General features: G+C 35.7%; 1 protein-coding gene across 1 annotated transcript in view; it reads right to left on the bottom strand.

Moving 5' to 3' along the window:
• Window positions 1-9,935: 9,935 nt before the first annotated feature.
• Window positions 9,936-16,691, bottom strand: part of LOC136066194 (probable inactive purple acid phosphatase 27) — a 15,402-nt gene continuing 8,646 nt past the window's right edge. Inside the window, exons 2-8 of the mRNA XM_065770103.1 lie at window positions 13,986-14,077; window positions 13,698-13,764; window positions 13,493-13,615; window positions 13,302-13,394; window positions 13,033-13,136; window positions 10,438-10,570; window positions 9,936-10,151 (exon numbers count right to left, since the gene is read on the bottom strand). Coding sequence (XP_065626175.1) covers window positions 9,936-10,151; window positions 10,438-10,570; window positions 13,033-13,136; window positions 13,302-13,394; window positions 13,493-13,615; window positions 13,698-13,764; window positions 13,986-14,077 — 828 coding nt within the window. The remainder of the gene's footprint in view (window positions 10,152-10,437; window positions 10,571-13,032; window positions 13,137-13,301; window positions 13,395-13,492; window positions 13,616-13,697; window positions 13,765-13,985; window positions 14,078-16,691) is intronic.

The following is a 16,691-nucleotide window of genomic DNA, read 5'->3' as shown; positions in this document are numbered from 1 at the left end:
GTATTTAGATCATTTGATCTAAGAGTTGATCATTGACCCCTATTGTCATGGAACACGGTCACTCTCTTCTAATAACACCTCACTTTGATGGGAACAACTATACTTATTGGAAAGTAAAGATGAAACCATTCCTGAAATCAATTGATGAGAGAGTTTGGAATTTCGTTGAATATGGATGGGAGAAATTGACTACTCTTGTAAGTGAGTGGCAAACTTCTCAGAAGAAGCAGCTGCTTTTAATAGCAAAGCCATGAATGTTATTTTTAATGTTGTTTCCATGGAGGAATTCAAGAGGATCTCAAATGTTGAGGTTGCTCATACTGCATGGAATATTCTTCAAACTATGCATGAAGGCACAAAGGCGGAACTGCAGTAGTTAACTACTAGATTTGAAAGTATTAGAATGTCTGATGATGAATATTTTGATAAAGTTTATGCTAAATTGAATGATACTGTTAACTCTGCTTATAATTTGGGTGAAATTTATGATCAACCTAAGATTGTTAAGAAGATTTTTAGATCCTTGACTGAGGATTTTAGACCCAAAGTGATTGTCATTATTGAAAGCAAGGATGTGAACTCCATCCCTGTTGATGAGCTTGTAGGATCTCTCAAATTTTATGAGCTAAACCTATCCAAGACAAACAAATCCAAATCAATGGCTCTTAAGTCAATTGATGATGTTGATGAGAAAAGATTTGATGATGAACTCTCTTTTACAGAGATTGCATATTTTGCCAAGAACTTTAGAAACTTTCTTAGGAACAATAACAGAAGGGCAAGAGGTAAAAACAATGCTGGACCTAGGAATTTTAAGAGGAATGAACCCATTAAAGTGAACAATACTAATAAATCTAAATAGAAAGTAGGTCAATCCTTTAATAATTCTTTGAGACAACAATGTTTCAGTTGTCAAGGGTATGATCATGTGAAATCAGAATGTCTTACATTCTTGAGATCAAATGGTAAAACTATGGCTGTAACCCTTAGTGATGATGAAATTTCTGATCATAAGTCTAGTAGTGATGAGGATGAAAATTTCATTGCTTTCACAGTTATTGCTATAGTTAATGAAATTGTTGTGGTTAATGAGAAACCTTCTAATGGGGAACTCTTTGAGAATGCTGATTTGTAAAAAGCCTATAATAAGCTTTGCAAGGTTGTTACAAAAGATGCTATAAATGTTGAATTAGGTTTAAAGAAAATTGTTTCTCTTGAACTTGATAAGAAAAAATTGTTGTTGAAATTGTTTGATGCTAATGAATTGATTGATAAGGTGAAGACTGAAAACATGTTGTTGCTTGATAAAGTTAATAACTTGGAACTAGAATTATCTGTTGCTAGAGAACAAACAAATAGGTCTATTAGTTCTAAACTTGATCACATGTTGAGTGTTCAGAAGTCTCCCTTAGACAAAATTGGTCTAGGTTTTGTAGATAACATCTCTGTGTCTGAATTTCATTCCATAAACTTTGTTTCTTTTTTTGAGCCCCCCGTGAGTGAAATTGTCAAACTGGTAGAAGTTACACCTCCTAGGAAGATTAGGGTTGATCTTAAAGAGTGTAAGGTTGAAATTTATCAACCATCTTGTTGGCTTTATTCCATACCAATTTGCTTGTAATTTAAGCACTTAGTAACCCTGTATTTAGGTGGGATTATTGTACGGGTAGTGTGTGAGAAGATGTGAAGAAAAGCTCAAGTATGTGCAAGAAAGTAGAGTTTCGCAGCTAGGACTCGCGGCTGACTTGCGATTGGCAAGCTACCAACTGCAGGCACGTGAGAAGCACACAGGGAAGCTGAAGGGTCGCGCCAGCTGTCGCACTACAGGACAAAAGTCCCAAGCTGGCCAGACTGTTACTTCGCGACTTGGACAAGCCACGAGGCCAAGCTGCCAATCAGCCATGTTTGGCAAAACCTGACTCTTTGTATTCCAAACACACTACTATATATAGACCCTTATACTCACTAAATTGAGAGAGCTTCTAGAGAGAATTTTGTGAGAGAAACCCTAGAAAAAAATAAGATTGCCTCATTCCCAATCTTTACCTTAGAGACTCTACAAATTCCTCTTCTCTCTTCCTCTCCATTATTACATTATTGAGAGGCTTTTAGCCAAATCCTTATCTCACCATATCCACGTCTGTGACAAGGTTCATTTGGTGCTAAGGGAAGCAGTTTGGAAGGAACCAATATACATTGGTTGATGCTATGGTATAGTAGCGGAATCTGGGAAGTCAAAGAAGAAATAGGTTCGGCGTAACCTTGTTGGAGCAAGAAGCTTGGAGGGCTTAGGTACTTGGGTAGATTAGGCTTGGAGGGTCTTCTGTTTTCATGTATCCCAACTACATTCTTTAGTGGATTATTTACCGCTTGGAGGGCGGCGAAGAGGTTTTACGTCGAGGACTTCGGTTTCCTCTTCGATAACACATCGTGTGTTGTCCATGTGTTTGCATCTTCCTTCTCTTTATCTTTACCTTATATTTACTGCTGTGGATGTGTTTATATTTGGCTTAGATTGTTTATCAATTCTGTTATAAGCTTGCTATCATGTTCCGCACATTAACTGTTTGATATAAAATTTGAATTGATATTTTTATAATTTGGGGTCTAAACGTTCAAGGGTGTTTTATACACATTTTGAATTTTCAATTGGTATCAGAGCGGGTACACTTGTTGTGGTTTTAATACCTGAGTGTGATCCTTGACCCCTTGTTGAGATGGATAGGTCTCAATCTTTCAATGTTCCACCATTTATTTATGGTAACAATTATGCCTTCTGAAAAGTTAGAATGAGGACATTTCTATGCTCTATTGATGACACCACGTGGGATGCGGTTGAAATAGGTTTGACTAGGCTGAAGGCTGCTAAATCTACTTGAGATAAGGCAGCTCTTGCTGCAGCCAATGCTAACAGTAAAGCTTTAAATGCTATATTCTGTGGTGTGTCTCCAAATGAATTCCACAGGATATCTCACATGATAGTGGCCAAGGAAGCTTGGGAGATTTTGGAGACAACTTATGAGGGGACTAAGAAGGTGAAGGACATAAAACTCCAAATGCTTACCTCCAAATTCGAAGAGCTTAAGATGGGAGATGATGAGTCCTTTAATTCATTTTATGGGAAGCTCAATGAAATTGCGATTGCGAAGCTCAATCTTGGTGAGAAGATTGAAGATACTAAGGTGGTGAGAAAAATTTTGAGGTCCTTGAGCAAAAGTCACAGCCATAGAGGAAAACAAGGATTTGGATGAAATTAAAATCCAAGAGCTCATTGGGTCACTTCAAACGTATGAGCTTGGACTGCCTTCCCACAAGACAAGTAAATCGCTTACTCTCAAAACCATCACTGAAAGAATGGATGATTCTTATAAAGAAGATGGAGTGGAGAAGGAAGTAGCATATCTTGTGAAAAACTTTCAAAAATTTTTGAAGATGAAGAACAGTGGGAAACCATTCAATAGAGGGAAATATTCATCTTCAAGAGTTTATAGGAAAGAGTTTATAAGGAAAGAAGGGAAGGATATTCAATCTCCTTCGGACATTGTATGTTTTGAATGCAATGGTTATGGACATCTCAAGAAGGAGTGTCACAATTTCTTGAGAGGGAAGGCAAGGCGTATGCCATAACGCTGAGTAATATAGACTTTTCAAAATTTGATTCTAAAGAGAGCTGTGATGGAGAAGGAAACTACTCTGCATTCATGACCATTGCACATGCGGAATCTTCGGATGATTTGGGTTCACTTGTGAAGGAACTTGGCGAATATTTTGATTTGGAGTCTATTGGGATTGTTGAAGAATCAGAGGCTGAAGAAGAATAAGATACATCTAGTCTTTAAAAGAATTACACCTTACTTCTTGAGAAATCAGGTGAGTATACAAAGGTAGCTGTGAAGAAAATGAAGAGAGCTGAGAAAGATTACAAAAGCCTGCTGGTCAGATACAAGGAGGCAAAGTGTAAGATTGAAGCACTTAATGGTGAGCTATCAGAAGCTTACACAAAAGTGAGATTTCTTGAGCAAGAGGTAGTGCAAGCTCATGCCAAAATAGATAGGGTCTCCTTTAGGAAGTTAGAAGATGTTATTTCATTACAAAAACTTTCCTCAGACAAATTTGGGTTAGGATACATCAGAAGAAGTAACTCATCAGCCAAGGTCACCAAAGAAGTGAAGTTTGTGAAGGCTAAGGAGACGACTGTGGATAGGTCCAGTCCTTAGAAAATTAAGGCTGAGAAGAAGAAGAATGCGGCTGATCAACGGGTGTTAAATAAGTCCTGTAATCAATCAGAATCCAGATATGGAGCTAGAGGGAGATCAGTTCCAAGATCACAACAGGGTCCTAGAATGGATTATGTTTGTCACTATTGCGGATTGCAAAGACATATTAGAATCAACTGTTAAAAGCTAAGAGCAGACAATAATGCAAGTGCACCTCGGTCACGAGGAAGAAGAAAAGACATAAGGTCTTGGGGTGGTGAGCAACCAAGAAGTCAAAACCGTGATCCAGGAATGATGGTCATGATGAAGATGATCGGTGCTTTCACAAATTGCCTGGAAAGTTTCACACGAAGGTTTGATAGTTCTAATTCTCGTACCCAATCTGTTAAGGATATCACCCCAAACGGACGTGACGTGTGGGTGACGAAGGGTACTCATGCATAAGCATTACAACATGTCCTTGCATCAATACTTCCCATGTTTGTGAATATGCTTGGTTGTGTGCTTCTTACTAGTATTTAGGTTGCTATTTTGTGTGTGTGTTTGTCTTTGGTTCAAATGTTTTTACATTTTGTTGTAATGTTTTTTATCAATCTTTTACTGCTTTTGTGTAAAAAGTCCTAAAACACAAAAAAAGTAGAAAATCCTAAAAGTTTGATCGACTTTGTTGAGTTTTGTCTCAAAGCATGTTTTGCCTTGTACCTTTGTACTAATGGCTTTATGCATTTAACGAGTTTAGCTTGTCTCTCATGCACTTATATCAGTATGGAAGAAATTCTGAAATCTATGTGACTTGTTGTAAATAGATCTTCAACATTGTCATGAATAATTAGTGAATGGTTCTGTTGATCTTGAGACATGCATAGACTCATGCCTATATATCTTCCCACATTTTATTTTTATACTTAAAAGAGCTCTCTAAATGTAAATTTTCAAATGAAAAGAAATATAGAACTGCAAAAGCCAGTCACACATACTAGTATTCGACTAGGAAAAAGGGAAAACGACCAAAATAAAATGTTTGATGCCCAAAAATCCAAAGGTTAACTCATCATTTGAAATATCAAAAATTTCAGGCATTTATCTCAAAATGAGATTTTCTTTGCTCAAAAAGTGCAAATGATATGTTAAATATGGAGCCAAATGAAAAGTTTCAAAAAATTGTTATTAAGTACTTGTAGGAGGTCATATATGCATGTTTCTATAATTGAGATAGGTCACAATATCTAGTGCTAGTTGTGTATGCATTGATTGAATTGATCATTGAAACTTTACATTGGACTAAGGACTATCTCATTTTTGATATCCACACCCAACACACAAGTCTATGTTCAATGATTGCCATATTCATTTGTGTAATTGTACTTGATTAAATGTGTTTTCACATACTCAATCTTTGTTGATCAAACACAAAAAGATTTTTGAGTGTTTTAGTTTGCTTTTGGAAAGTATTTTGTTTTACAAAGATGTCAAAATTTTCAAAAACAGTGTTGCCCTGTTTTGGCGACTCAGTTGTGGATAGGTCCAGTTGCATACTCCAGTCGTGAAGCTCACTCCGAGAGTTTTCGTGGGTCACTGGCGAGTCAAGGCTGCAATCGCGAAAAAGACTTAGAAATTTTTCAAAAATTTGAGTTTTTGTGGTTTTCGCGGGTTAATGTGGCGACTTGTTTGTGGGTGGAAGGTCTAGTTGTGAGGGGTACACAGAGATTTTCGCAGCTCAGCTCGCGACTCCCTCGCGAGTAGATCTTCTAGTCGCGAAAAACACTTAGAAGATTTTTCAAGAATCTTGGTTTCACAGTGTTTCGTGGCTTACCCTAGCGTCTTACTGGCAACTTGATCCAGTCGCGAAAAACATGTGTTTTGCCTTTTAAAGACAATTTTAAAATTGTTTTTCAATTTTTCCCTCAAACTTTAGTGACTGTTCATTGACTTCCCCAAATCACTATTTCAAACACTCCGTGTTCACTCTTGTGATACCTCCATTTCTACATTTTTTTCTTCTCAGATCTTTAAGAAAAAGGTATGGTTGTCTATCCTTTACTTCAAATTTCCTGTTCTAAGTGTTTTTTTTCTTGAATCTGTGTGTTTTGAAAATTGATTGTGTTTGGGTGTTTAGTTTTGGGTTGTTCATTATAGTGAATGTCATCTGATTGACTGTTATTGTTGTTGCGAATTTTTTGGTCTTTTAGTTGGATTTGTTGAATGGGTTTTTGTTGCCTATGACTTGTTTAGTGTGGCTTCACATGATGTTTTGACTTATCTGAGTGCATATCACTTTCATGATATTGTGTTGAAATGCTTGTTGTCTGTGACACTTTGCTACTCACGTTTGACAGAGTGTGTTGTAATGTCTATTACTCTCTGTATGTTTGACAATGCTTATTCTGTCACTTTATTGACTTAGTTCTTGTTTTGTGATTCTATGACTTCTAAATCTGTTTAGTCTTTATACTCTCATCTCTTGACTAGATCTAACAAAATAAGTGTGCTGTGAATTTGGTACTTTGCTGTGTATTTGCTCTTTTACAGATGTCTCGACGATCCTCCAAAGGAAAAGAGGTTATGACAGAAGAGGAAACATTATCTGTTGCAAAACGAACACGTTCTTCATCATAGCCATCTACTAAACTCAATAGTAAGTTATTCAGAACTCCTCAGCATCTAAAGGCTTACTCAAGCATTTTTGATCGGGCAACTTCTATAGTGGGATGGGAGGTCAAATTTGACACTCTAGAAACCACTTTTGTCCCTCGGATCTTCGAGGCAAAAGATTGGGTAGAATTATTTGAAAATTTTATTGATCCAATGATGGAACTAGTGAAGGAGTGTTTTGCCAACACAGTTGATCTTGAAATTGAATTACACTGTATGGTAAGAGGAACAGAGTTCATCATTAGTCCGGACACCATAGCTGAACTTCTCAAAATCACTAGACTTGAGAATGTCGACCTAACTCTTTATGATGATCGCACTCTAGTGATTCAGGACATTCTCCAAGTTCTTGGTTCTGGCCATGACATCTCCAGTGTCGGATCATCCATAAGTACTACCAAGTTTTCACCTGAGTTGACGACATTGAAGCTGATCATGTTTACCAACCTCTATCCGTTGACCAACACGGTGTATATAAACCTTGGAAGGGCTCAATTTCTATGTGATCTCAGCACAGGCACCACTATTGACATATGTGCCCACATTTTTTATATCATAAGAAAGACACGACTTGAACAGTAGCATGAGGGTGCCTTCCATTTTGCAGTCTCATTATGAAATTCATTCTAAGTGAAGGTGTTACTCCTCCCTCAGTTGGGAAAACAATTACTCGTCCTCGACCAGTCTCTATGTCTACTCCACAAGCTAGTAGAAGTCATTCATCCAAAACTCTAAAGAGTGCACATTTCTCTCTTGCTACTCCTTCTACTCCTGAGCCAGATTCATATGTACATGCCACCCATGTATCACAGCAACCTAGCACTACATAAGCACAGTCTGCCCCTCAACTTGATAGGTTGGAGATGCTATTTGAGAACCTCCACAAGCGCCTTGAGAAATTGGAAAAGACTCTTAGAGAAGGCCAGAGAGAGCAGTTAGAGAGAATGGCAGTCATGCAGGACCAGATCGATGTTTTAGCAGATTAAGTTGAGGGCATTTTCACCAAGTTACAACAGTGACCCTTTCGCCATTCCGGTCAAAAAGGGAGAGATTTTTTTTTTTGCCAGCACTTGAGGGGGAGATTCATAATTATATGTGCTGTTTTGGTTATAGTTTTGTTACTTTGGTTTGGTTATCTATTGTTATTATAGGTTTTAGTCTTGGTTTGGATTAAACTCATATATCTTGATTGTTTTTAATACTTTGGGTTTTTATTTTTTATATTTATGATGTTTCAGCATATGTACTGTTATGCTTTTGGTGTGTACCTACTATTTGTGTAGGTTTTAAGGTTTATGTTTAAGGTTTGTACCCATATTGCTTTTGTAAGCTTTTAGGGTTGTTTATGCACATGTAGGCCTTTGTGGTTTGTACCATGTTTTATGCAGCTTTTGTGCTTTGTTATATCAGTACTTCTAACCTAATGCTATGCATTCTTTTTTAAGTACTGCCACTCTTGTGCTCGTGTAGTATTTTTCCTAGATGCACATACTTCATGTATTGTGTATTGGTTGAGTTTTGGTCATTCAAGTGATTTGTCTTGTGTTTGTCAACTTGAATGTTCGGATGTTCATTCCAAGTGTGAATGAACATTGTGATCACTTGTATGAAGTGATTACCTGTTTTTGGTCTTGCCATGGTTTATTGCTTTACTACATTGTGCTTGATCACATTATGCTTGCTCCATTTGCATTACAAGTTTTCTGCATACAATGAACTTATTGTGTTGTTATGTTTCAGGAGTTACTTGTTCTTATGGTTCTAAAGCTTCACAGATTCTAGAGTTAAGTGTGAGTGAGTTTTTCAACTGTTCCCAACTCACGCGTTAAGTCTAGAGTTTGTTTTAGGGTTTTGTCATGGAATAGCCAAAGGGAGAGATTGTAAGGTTGAAATTTATCAACCATCTTGTTGGTTTTATTCCGTGCCAATTTGCTTGTAATTTAAGCACTTAATAACCTTGTATTTAGGTGGGATTATTGTAAGGGTAGTGTGTGAGAAGATGTGAAGAAAAGCTCAAGTATGAGCAAGAAAGCAAAGTTTCGCGGCTAGGACTCACGACTGGCAAGCCGCCAACTACAGGCACGTGAGAAGCACACAAGGGAGCTGAAGGGTCGCACCAGCTGTTGCACTACAGGACAAAAGTCCAGGCTAGCCAGGCCGTTACTTCGCGACTTGAACTCGCGACTTAGACAAGCCGCGAGGCCAAGCAGCTAATCAACCCTGTTTGGCAAAAACTGACTCTTCGTATTCCAAACACACACTACTATATATAGACCCTTATACCCACTAAATTGAGAGAGCTTCTAGAGAGAATTTTGTGAGAGAAACCCTAGAGAAAAACAAGATTGCCTTATTCCCAATCTTTACCTTAGAGACTCTACAAATTCCTCTTCTCTCTTCCTCTCCATTGTTACATTCTTGAGAGGCCTTTAGTCAAATCCTTATCTCACCACATCCACGTCTGTGAGAAGGTTCATTTGGTGCTAAGAGAAGCAATTTGGAAGGAACCAATATACATTGGTTGATGCTATGGTATAGTAGCGGAATCCGGGAAGTTAAAGAAGAAATAGGTTCGGCGTAACCTCGATGGAGTAAGAAGCTTGGAGGGCTTAGGTACTTGGGTAGATTAGGCTTGGAGGGTCTTCAACTGTTCATGTATCCTAACTACATTCTTTAGTGGATTATTTACCACTTGGAGGGCGGCGGAGAGGTTTTACGCCGAGGACTTTGGTTTCCTCTTCGATAACACATCATGTGTTGTCCGTGTATTTGCATCTTCCTTCTCTTTATCTTTACCTTATATTTATTGCAATGGATGTGTTTATATTTGGCTTAGATTGTTTATCAATTCTGTTATAAGCTTGCTATCATGTTCCGCACATTAACTGTTTGATATAAAGCTTGAATTGGTATTTTTATAATTTGGGGTCTAAACGTTCAAGGGTGTTTTATACACATTTTGAACTTTCAAAGAGTTTAAGATCAGTTGAAAGATTCATTAACAAGTTTTATCAAGTAAGGCATATAATGTGATTTTTATTATAGATGGAAACAAGTAGTGATCAATTACACAAACCTTGCAACCATATATGGAACAGTAGATGCAATGGGCTCCACCTGTTGCAGGAATTGATCCCAATCTGTGATGTATCCATCTGCATATGCTATATCTCCTATGTGGAATACTATATCATAATTTTTCAAGTTCTTGATGAGTTGGTCTGTAGAGTTAAGTGCACCCGGATCTTTACTACTATATTCATTTGAACCAGCGTGTTCTCCCTAAAGCATACATGAAAAAAAAAAGCATTAATAAGAAACTCAATCCAGCCAAAAACTCAATTTACACACTTAACTATAAGGCGTTCAATTTACATGGTTGCCAAAGATCATCAACATATGTGCACAATCTCATATACTATCACTTTTGCCTATTTTCCTTTTGAGAAGCAAAGCTGTTAGTAGATTTTAATCTTCAAAATTTTCTGATATTGCACTAATTAATAGTTTGGTTTGGTACATTGGATTTTTTATTTTTTTTTATTTTTAAGTTTTGAGCTTGTTTTACCTTCCCCATATCGCCAAATATTATAACACGCTGTAATGAATCCTGTCCTGGATATGGGGATGATTTGAAAGAATAGGTTTTGCTCCAGACATATGAACCATTAGATAGGATATGACCAATCCTGTAAGAGTACCTGAAATACTATCATAACAAACCTTCAGCAAATACCTTTAAGTAAGACTTTCAGGACACTTTTACGTCAAGAAATGAGTTAAAAATACATACAAAGTGTTTGGCCACAAATTTGTTAAGAAACTAGTATGTGTGAAACCAAGATCACGCCAGCCAACTGTTAGTGCAGGTGCACCTGTAGAGAAATAAGGAAATCTCATCATGCATGAAATGGTACTATGTACATATTATTAATTGAACTGTTATAGTGAAAAAAGAGAGTTAAAAAAGTATTGTATTTAGAGTGATCCAAGCTCATGCCTGATCAATGTAACACACCTAAAAAATAAAAAGTAATCCATAAAGAGGAAATAAGCAAATTAATCAAGAATTTCTAACCATATATAGTTATTGTTAGGATATAGGTGTTTTACTTGTTAGAAACATATGTTATAATTTTATGCAATTGGCTAATCCTTTGACAAAACGCACTTTACTTGTAATTGGGTAGATCTAGGATGTGTTTAATGTTTCAAGAAACTGTGTTTCAAGATAAAATATTGAAGTTATCAAGTCTGTTCAAGAAATAAGCTGAAGAAGTGCAAGTTCATTAAATCTCGACAGCTAGCATGCGTCGAAGTTTAAGAAGCTGTTCAGCCCGTGGCCCGACAGCTACTCGACACCTCCTATCTATTGAGGTTTATGAAAGAAACAGAAATTCTGATATGTTTTCCAGGAATCCATGTATGTGTCTTTGGGCCTTCTTTTCTCCTAACCCTAGACATATAAAAAGATTATTTTAAGGACTGTCAAAGAGTACACCAGTTGCACAAGCTTTGAGAAAATTTTGCTAAAACAAATTGTGACTGGAGACAAAGTTTTGCCCTAGTTCATTATTCTTGAAGAAGTTGTTGTGTATGTACACCATAGAGTTTTGTGACCAAGCATCTTCTTGATCTTCATCGTTGGATGAACTGAAGAACTTTGCAGCCAACAATCTTCTTTAGTTAGTGATTGAAGTCGTGTACTGGGATTTGCGTAATTGGTTAGTCATGTACTTGGGAGCCGTGCATCAAAAGGAGAAATTGTCACTACAGAACAAGTCCAATTAGGTAGTAGGGTAAGGGTTCAACTGTAGGTTGGTATAAAGTACTAGGATTCCTTTACTTGTAATCGCTTGTTGTGATAATAGTGGAATTTCGGGAGTGGTGACCTGAAAATCACCTTGCGGGGTTTTTGCCGTGTAGGTTTTGCCAATTCCTAAACAAATCACTGTATCAATTTATTTTCCGCTGCATACTTAGTTTAATTGGTGATTTGTTTGTGCTATCACGCGTTTTCATGTTAATTTGATTAATTAATAACTTGGCTAATTAATCAATTAATTTAATTATAAGATGTCAATATGTTTTTGGCCTATCAGTCATGAATTGACAGGATTTTCAAGTATTATTAATTAAAAGTTGGGATCTTTCTTTGAAGCCAAAAGTGTGTCCATTGACCATAAGCTACTAGAGATACACAATTGTTTGCAATCTTGGAAAAGGCACAATACTTCATATATGTATTTCATTGTGGAAGCACTCTTTGATACTAACAAGTGTAGGAATATTTTAAAACAACTTGGAAGATTAATAATATAGCAGTAATATTTGTTCAAGATTTCAAATCTCAAATTCGCACTTGAGGCCAATGATTGCTTATTGATAATTTACTAATACACAAAAAAAGAAAAAGAAAAAGAAAAAGGAATAATGGTGGCGCTTTTCTAATCAGTACAGCTTTCTCCAAGCCTAGCTAATAAATTAATAACTTATAGTGCGATCAAATTAGAATTCATAATAAAATTATGTAATGTGCTGCACTGTGAATTGATGAAATCTTATAATATTTATTCAAGGCTAGGGTGAAGGATCTAGTTCTGCTTCTACTTAGAGATCTATATCTATATGTCATTTTCATCAACTGCAAAAGATAGAGATAATAAACACCCACTTTGATCTAATTTGGTCCATTCAGTCCGGTTCAGTTCACTTCAGTCCACTTTGGTCCATTCAGTCTAATTCAGTCATTTGGTCCACGTTAGTTCATTCGGTCCATTTTGGTCTACTTCAGTCCATTTCGGTTCATTTGGTCTATATCGATCCGCTTTGATCCATTTCGGGTGAGTATAAACTAAAAATAACTAAAACTATTATATTCATTATCTCTATCCCTTAAAGTTGATGAAAATGACATATGGTTCTTTAAGCGGCAAGAGCGGAATTGGGACCTTCAACTTGGCCGTCTTGAACGCTAATTAGCATTAAGGATATGAAAACAATTGTCCAATATAACTTTTTTTGAATGAGTATAAACTATAAATAAATGAAGTTGTTATCTTTTTTTCCCCCTTTGATTGTTAGATATGACATCATATCACATGTCAAAATAATTATAATTTCTATGTACTACGTGTATTTACGACTAGTATATATAACTTACCACACATGCTGTTCTGTTCGCATCTTTGTTTCTCCCTTCAAACCCCACTCAGCAAATGGAACAGCTTCATCTATGGAATAGCCACTCGTCCAAGTTACTGTCATCTGTACAACATCAAAAAATTATATACGTACATAAATCTACTTATAAAAAAAAAAAAAAAAAAATGTACACATGTCCCAACAAGCCTAAACTAATAATGCTGATTACCTAAAATCCATTTTCTATAATAAGACACTAAATGGAACTATCAATTAGGGTAAACTTACTTCATTCCAAGACTTCCCATGAGCAAGGCGTGGATATAGAGGTGCCTTAGGATTTGCAAATGATATGAAATTTGAAACTGCAACTAGTTTAGGCTGCATTATTTATTCACATATCATGGGTGAAAGTTAGTTAATTTGGCACAGTAATGAAGCATAAGAACAACATAAAAATTAAAAAGTCCTAGACACACATTTGACAAACCGCCTGAAAACAATGCAATGGAGAAGTCTTCCCTCTGATTGATAACCTGGAACTTCAAAGAAGTTCTGCCTGTTGCTGTATAGTTTGAATCGGAGTAATTTGCGTACTTATACTGTAAGAAAGACATTAATGTTATATAGGTTATAGAGAAGCAAAAACCAAACTGTTTTGTGTTGTTGTTACATTGTACACACCTTTATCGGGCTTGAACATAAATATGGAGATTGAATTTCTTCATTTTCTATTGAACAAGTTGAGGAGCTGCCATTTCAAAACAAGTTTCGTTCAATTTCTAGACTAATAGAAGATGTAAAATTCCAACTTAATTTTTTTTTTCTCCATGGAATTGTCCCGTAACAAGAAATTGTCAATATCATAAAAGAAGCACAACTAATATGATTTGTGTTCTATTCAACATTGTTTGAGTCTAGAAAGCAACTAGCTAGACGTTTCATACATAGTGACACAAAGATGTACATTACTTGAATATTGCTGGAGAAAAAACTGCGACCCAATCATCCTCGGAGGGATCAGGGTTTATGAGATCCACGTTCACCCAAGCTATGTCCTCACCCTGAAATCATATATCAAACAGCTTGTTACAATCACAACACGTAGAATATATAATATCCAAGTGTCTAAGTAAATTCAATCACTTCCTAATAGCGTGTAGCCTGTAGTTTTTTATTAGACACATTTAAAAAGTAGGGGTAACATGAATTGAACCACAGTGAATTCTCATTACTCATTTGAACATCTGAGAGGGGTAATTATCATGCCTAATATGAGCCATAACAGCGCGATTTCTGGTGTTTATATGTGCCTATCAATGACCCAAATAGCCAATATCTCAAGAAAATGATTGGGCAAGCCTCCTTTTGTGCACTAGACCATTAATTCCAAATGATTGATATGAATAATTAGCAATTAACCTCGTAGTTCCACATGTCATAATTCTAGCCAAATTGTTCTTTGGCATGTGTTTAGTTATTTGAGTTATGGACAACCAATCGTTTCCAAAAATCCAGTTCAAGCTTAACACACACACACACACACACAAAATAACTCCAGACCAATCGTTCACAAAATATAAAACAATATGCCCACAAAAAAAAAATGCAACAACATGTACAGTCCCAAAATGCAAAATAGAAGTGAAATTATATCACAGTGTATATATATACACACACACATACGATATGATTTGAATGTTTGCTTCATGATAATTGTTCTTCATTATAATACTAAGATATAAATTGTTTTCTTTTTTGTGTATGTAAGATTTGAATCAAAGTCTTTTTTACACATATGGAATGTATTTTTTTATTTTTGGATGAATAGCATGGAATGCATTTTTAAAGCAAGAATGAATGGAGATCAAGTCATGAAAAAAGTTTTTTTTTAACTTAAGTGACACTTTTTGATATTTCCAATGAAGATATTTAAAATTCAACTCCTCTCAGCTTTAACTATCAAGTTTATAAAAAAAAGATTAAAAAAAAAATCATAGTGTAATAATGGTTTTATAAATGTTTGGCCTCGAGGAGTGCAATAATGGCTTTATAAAAAAGGAAAAAAAAAAATATATATATATCTTTAGCCAAGTAAAACACTAAAACCTAATTGGGCTAATAGAATATAGGCTTTTATGAATGTATATATATATGTATATAAGCCACCATCCCTTCTGCACTTAACTCATTATATTATGACAACCATTTTAAAATCAATGGTGATGAAATACCATTTTTATATTACATTTGAGCTGTCCATCAGTCCATGCATGAATCATGATTGTATATCTTTTTTTTTTTTTTTTTTTTTTTTGGTGGCATTGGGAATGAAACCATACACATTCATCCAAAAAAGAAAGAAAAAGTAGAGACTGGTATAATAGCACATGAACCGCCCTAACATGAGTGGAATCAATATAAACTAAGAAGTACGCATATTCACATATTTACACTCGCACATAAAATGATTTTAACTTTTATATATCATTTTCATTATATTCTAGGAGTAACTTATATTAAAATCAACGGCGAGTATTTTTTTTTTTTTATTTTTTTATTTACTTAAAATCATTAACAAGCCCTTATGCCCACCAAATTTCATAACAGAATAATAGTAGGAACTCCATTTTATTTTTTCACAATATAATTAATTCATCTTGATCAAGTAACATGTAGCAGTATTGGGCCTGGAGATCCATTACACGTGTTGTATAACGGACCAAAGGCCTACGCTGAGGACAAAATATGTCTGAGAAGTTATAAACGTTATTAGTAGGGACCACATTAACAAACAAAGAAGTCAGTTTAGATTATGAAAATTTAAGGGTTGTGCCGAGGATAAGAGTACTCTGGGATAACCGAGATCATGACCTCTAGAGATGATCTGCTTTCCAAAAATGTCACAGAAGTATTTAATTGATGCAGATAAGCACTACAGAAGCTAAAGACATAGAAGGATCATCAAATATCAAGGGAAAAAAGCTGCTACCTCCTCATTAATACTTGCAGCTAACTTCCTAGCCGCATTAATGTGAAGGTGATGCCTGAATATTGGTTTTCAGCCTTACAGCTACTATATGAAGAATTTTGGGAGGTGTTGATGGGACAAGTATCAAGATTCACAGTTGGACATGCACGTGGAAGGTAGGGATGGAAAGGAAAAAGAGTATAAAAGGAAGGAGAAGAAACCAAAAAAGAGGAGAATCAGAAAATTAGAAAAGAGAGGAGATAGCATTCAGAAACCAAACTTGTAACCCAATTTGGAAGATAATATAAAAGAACAGTATACCTCGGACCTTTTCGAGGATAATTTTTCTTCAACATAATCCTATTTCGTTTCATTCTTTTATTGTCTGATTGATTCCAGTACATATTTGATCAACCACAACCCAGTTCTCCAACCTATTTTTTATAAATTTATTGTTTTTGGGCCTTTTGGGCTTAAATCACTCCACATAGTGGGCTACAAACTCAAAATGGGTCCTTACATAACTTATTTAAAAATCAATTAATGGTGAATATCCTTTTTTTTTTTTCTTCTTCGTACCTAACATCATTAACAAGCCCTCGGCCCACAAAATTTCATATCAGAATAATAGTAGAAACTCCATTTCATTTTGTCACAATATAATTAATTCATCTTGATCAAGTAACCTATTTTAAAATCAAGTGAAG

The sequence above is a fragment of the Quercus suber genome, unplaced genomic scaffold (genome assembly GCF_002906115.3).
Source record: "Quercus suber isolate HL8 unplaced genomic scaffold, Cork oak 2.0 scaffold_3B, whole genome shotgun sequence".
Lineage (NCBI taxonomy): Eukaryota > Viridiplantae > Streptophyta > Magnoliopsida > Fagales > Fagaceae > Quercus > Quercus suber.
The sequence above is the reverse complement of the archived record's forward strand: the minus strand, read 5'-3'. Positions and strand labels throughout refer to the sequence as shown.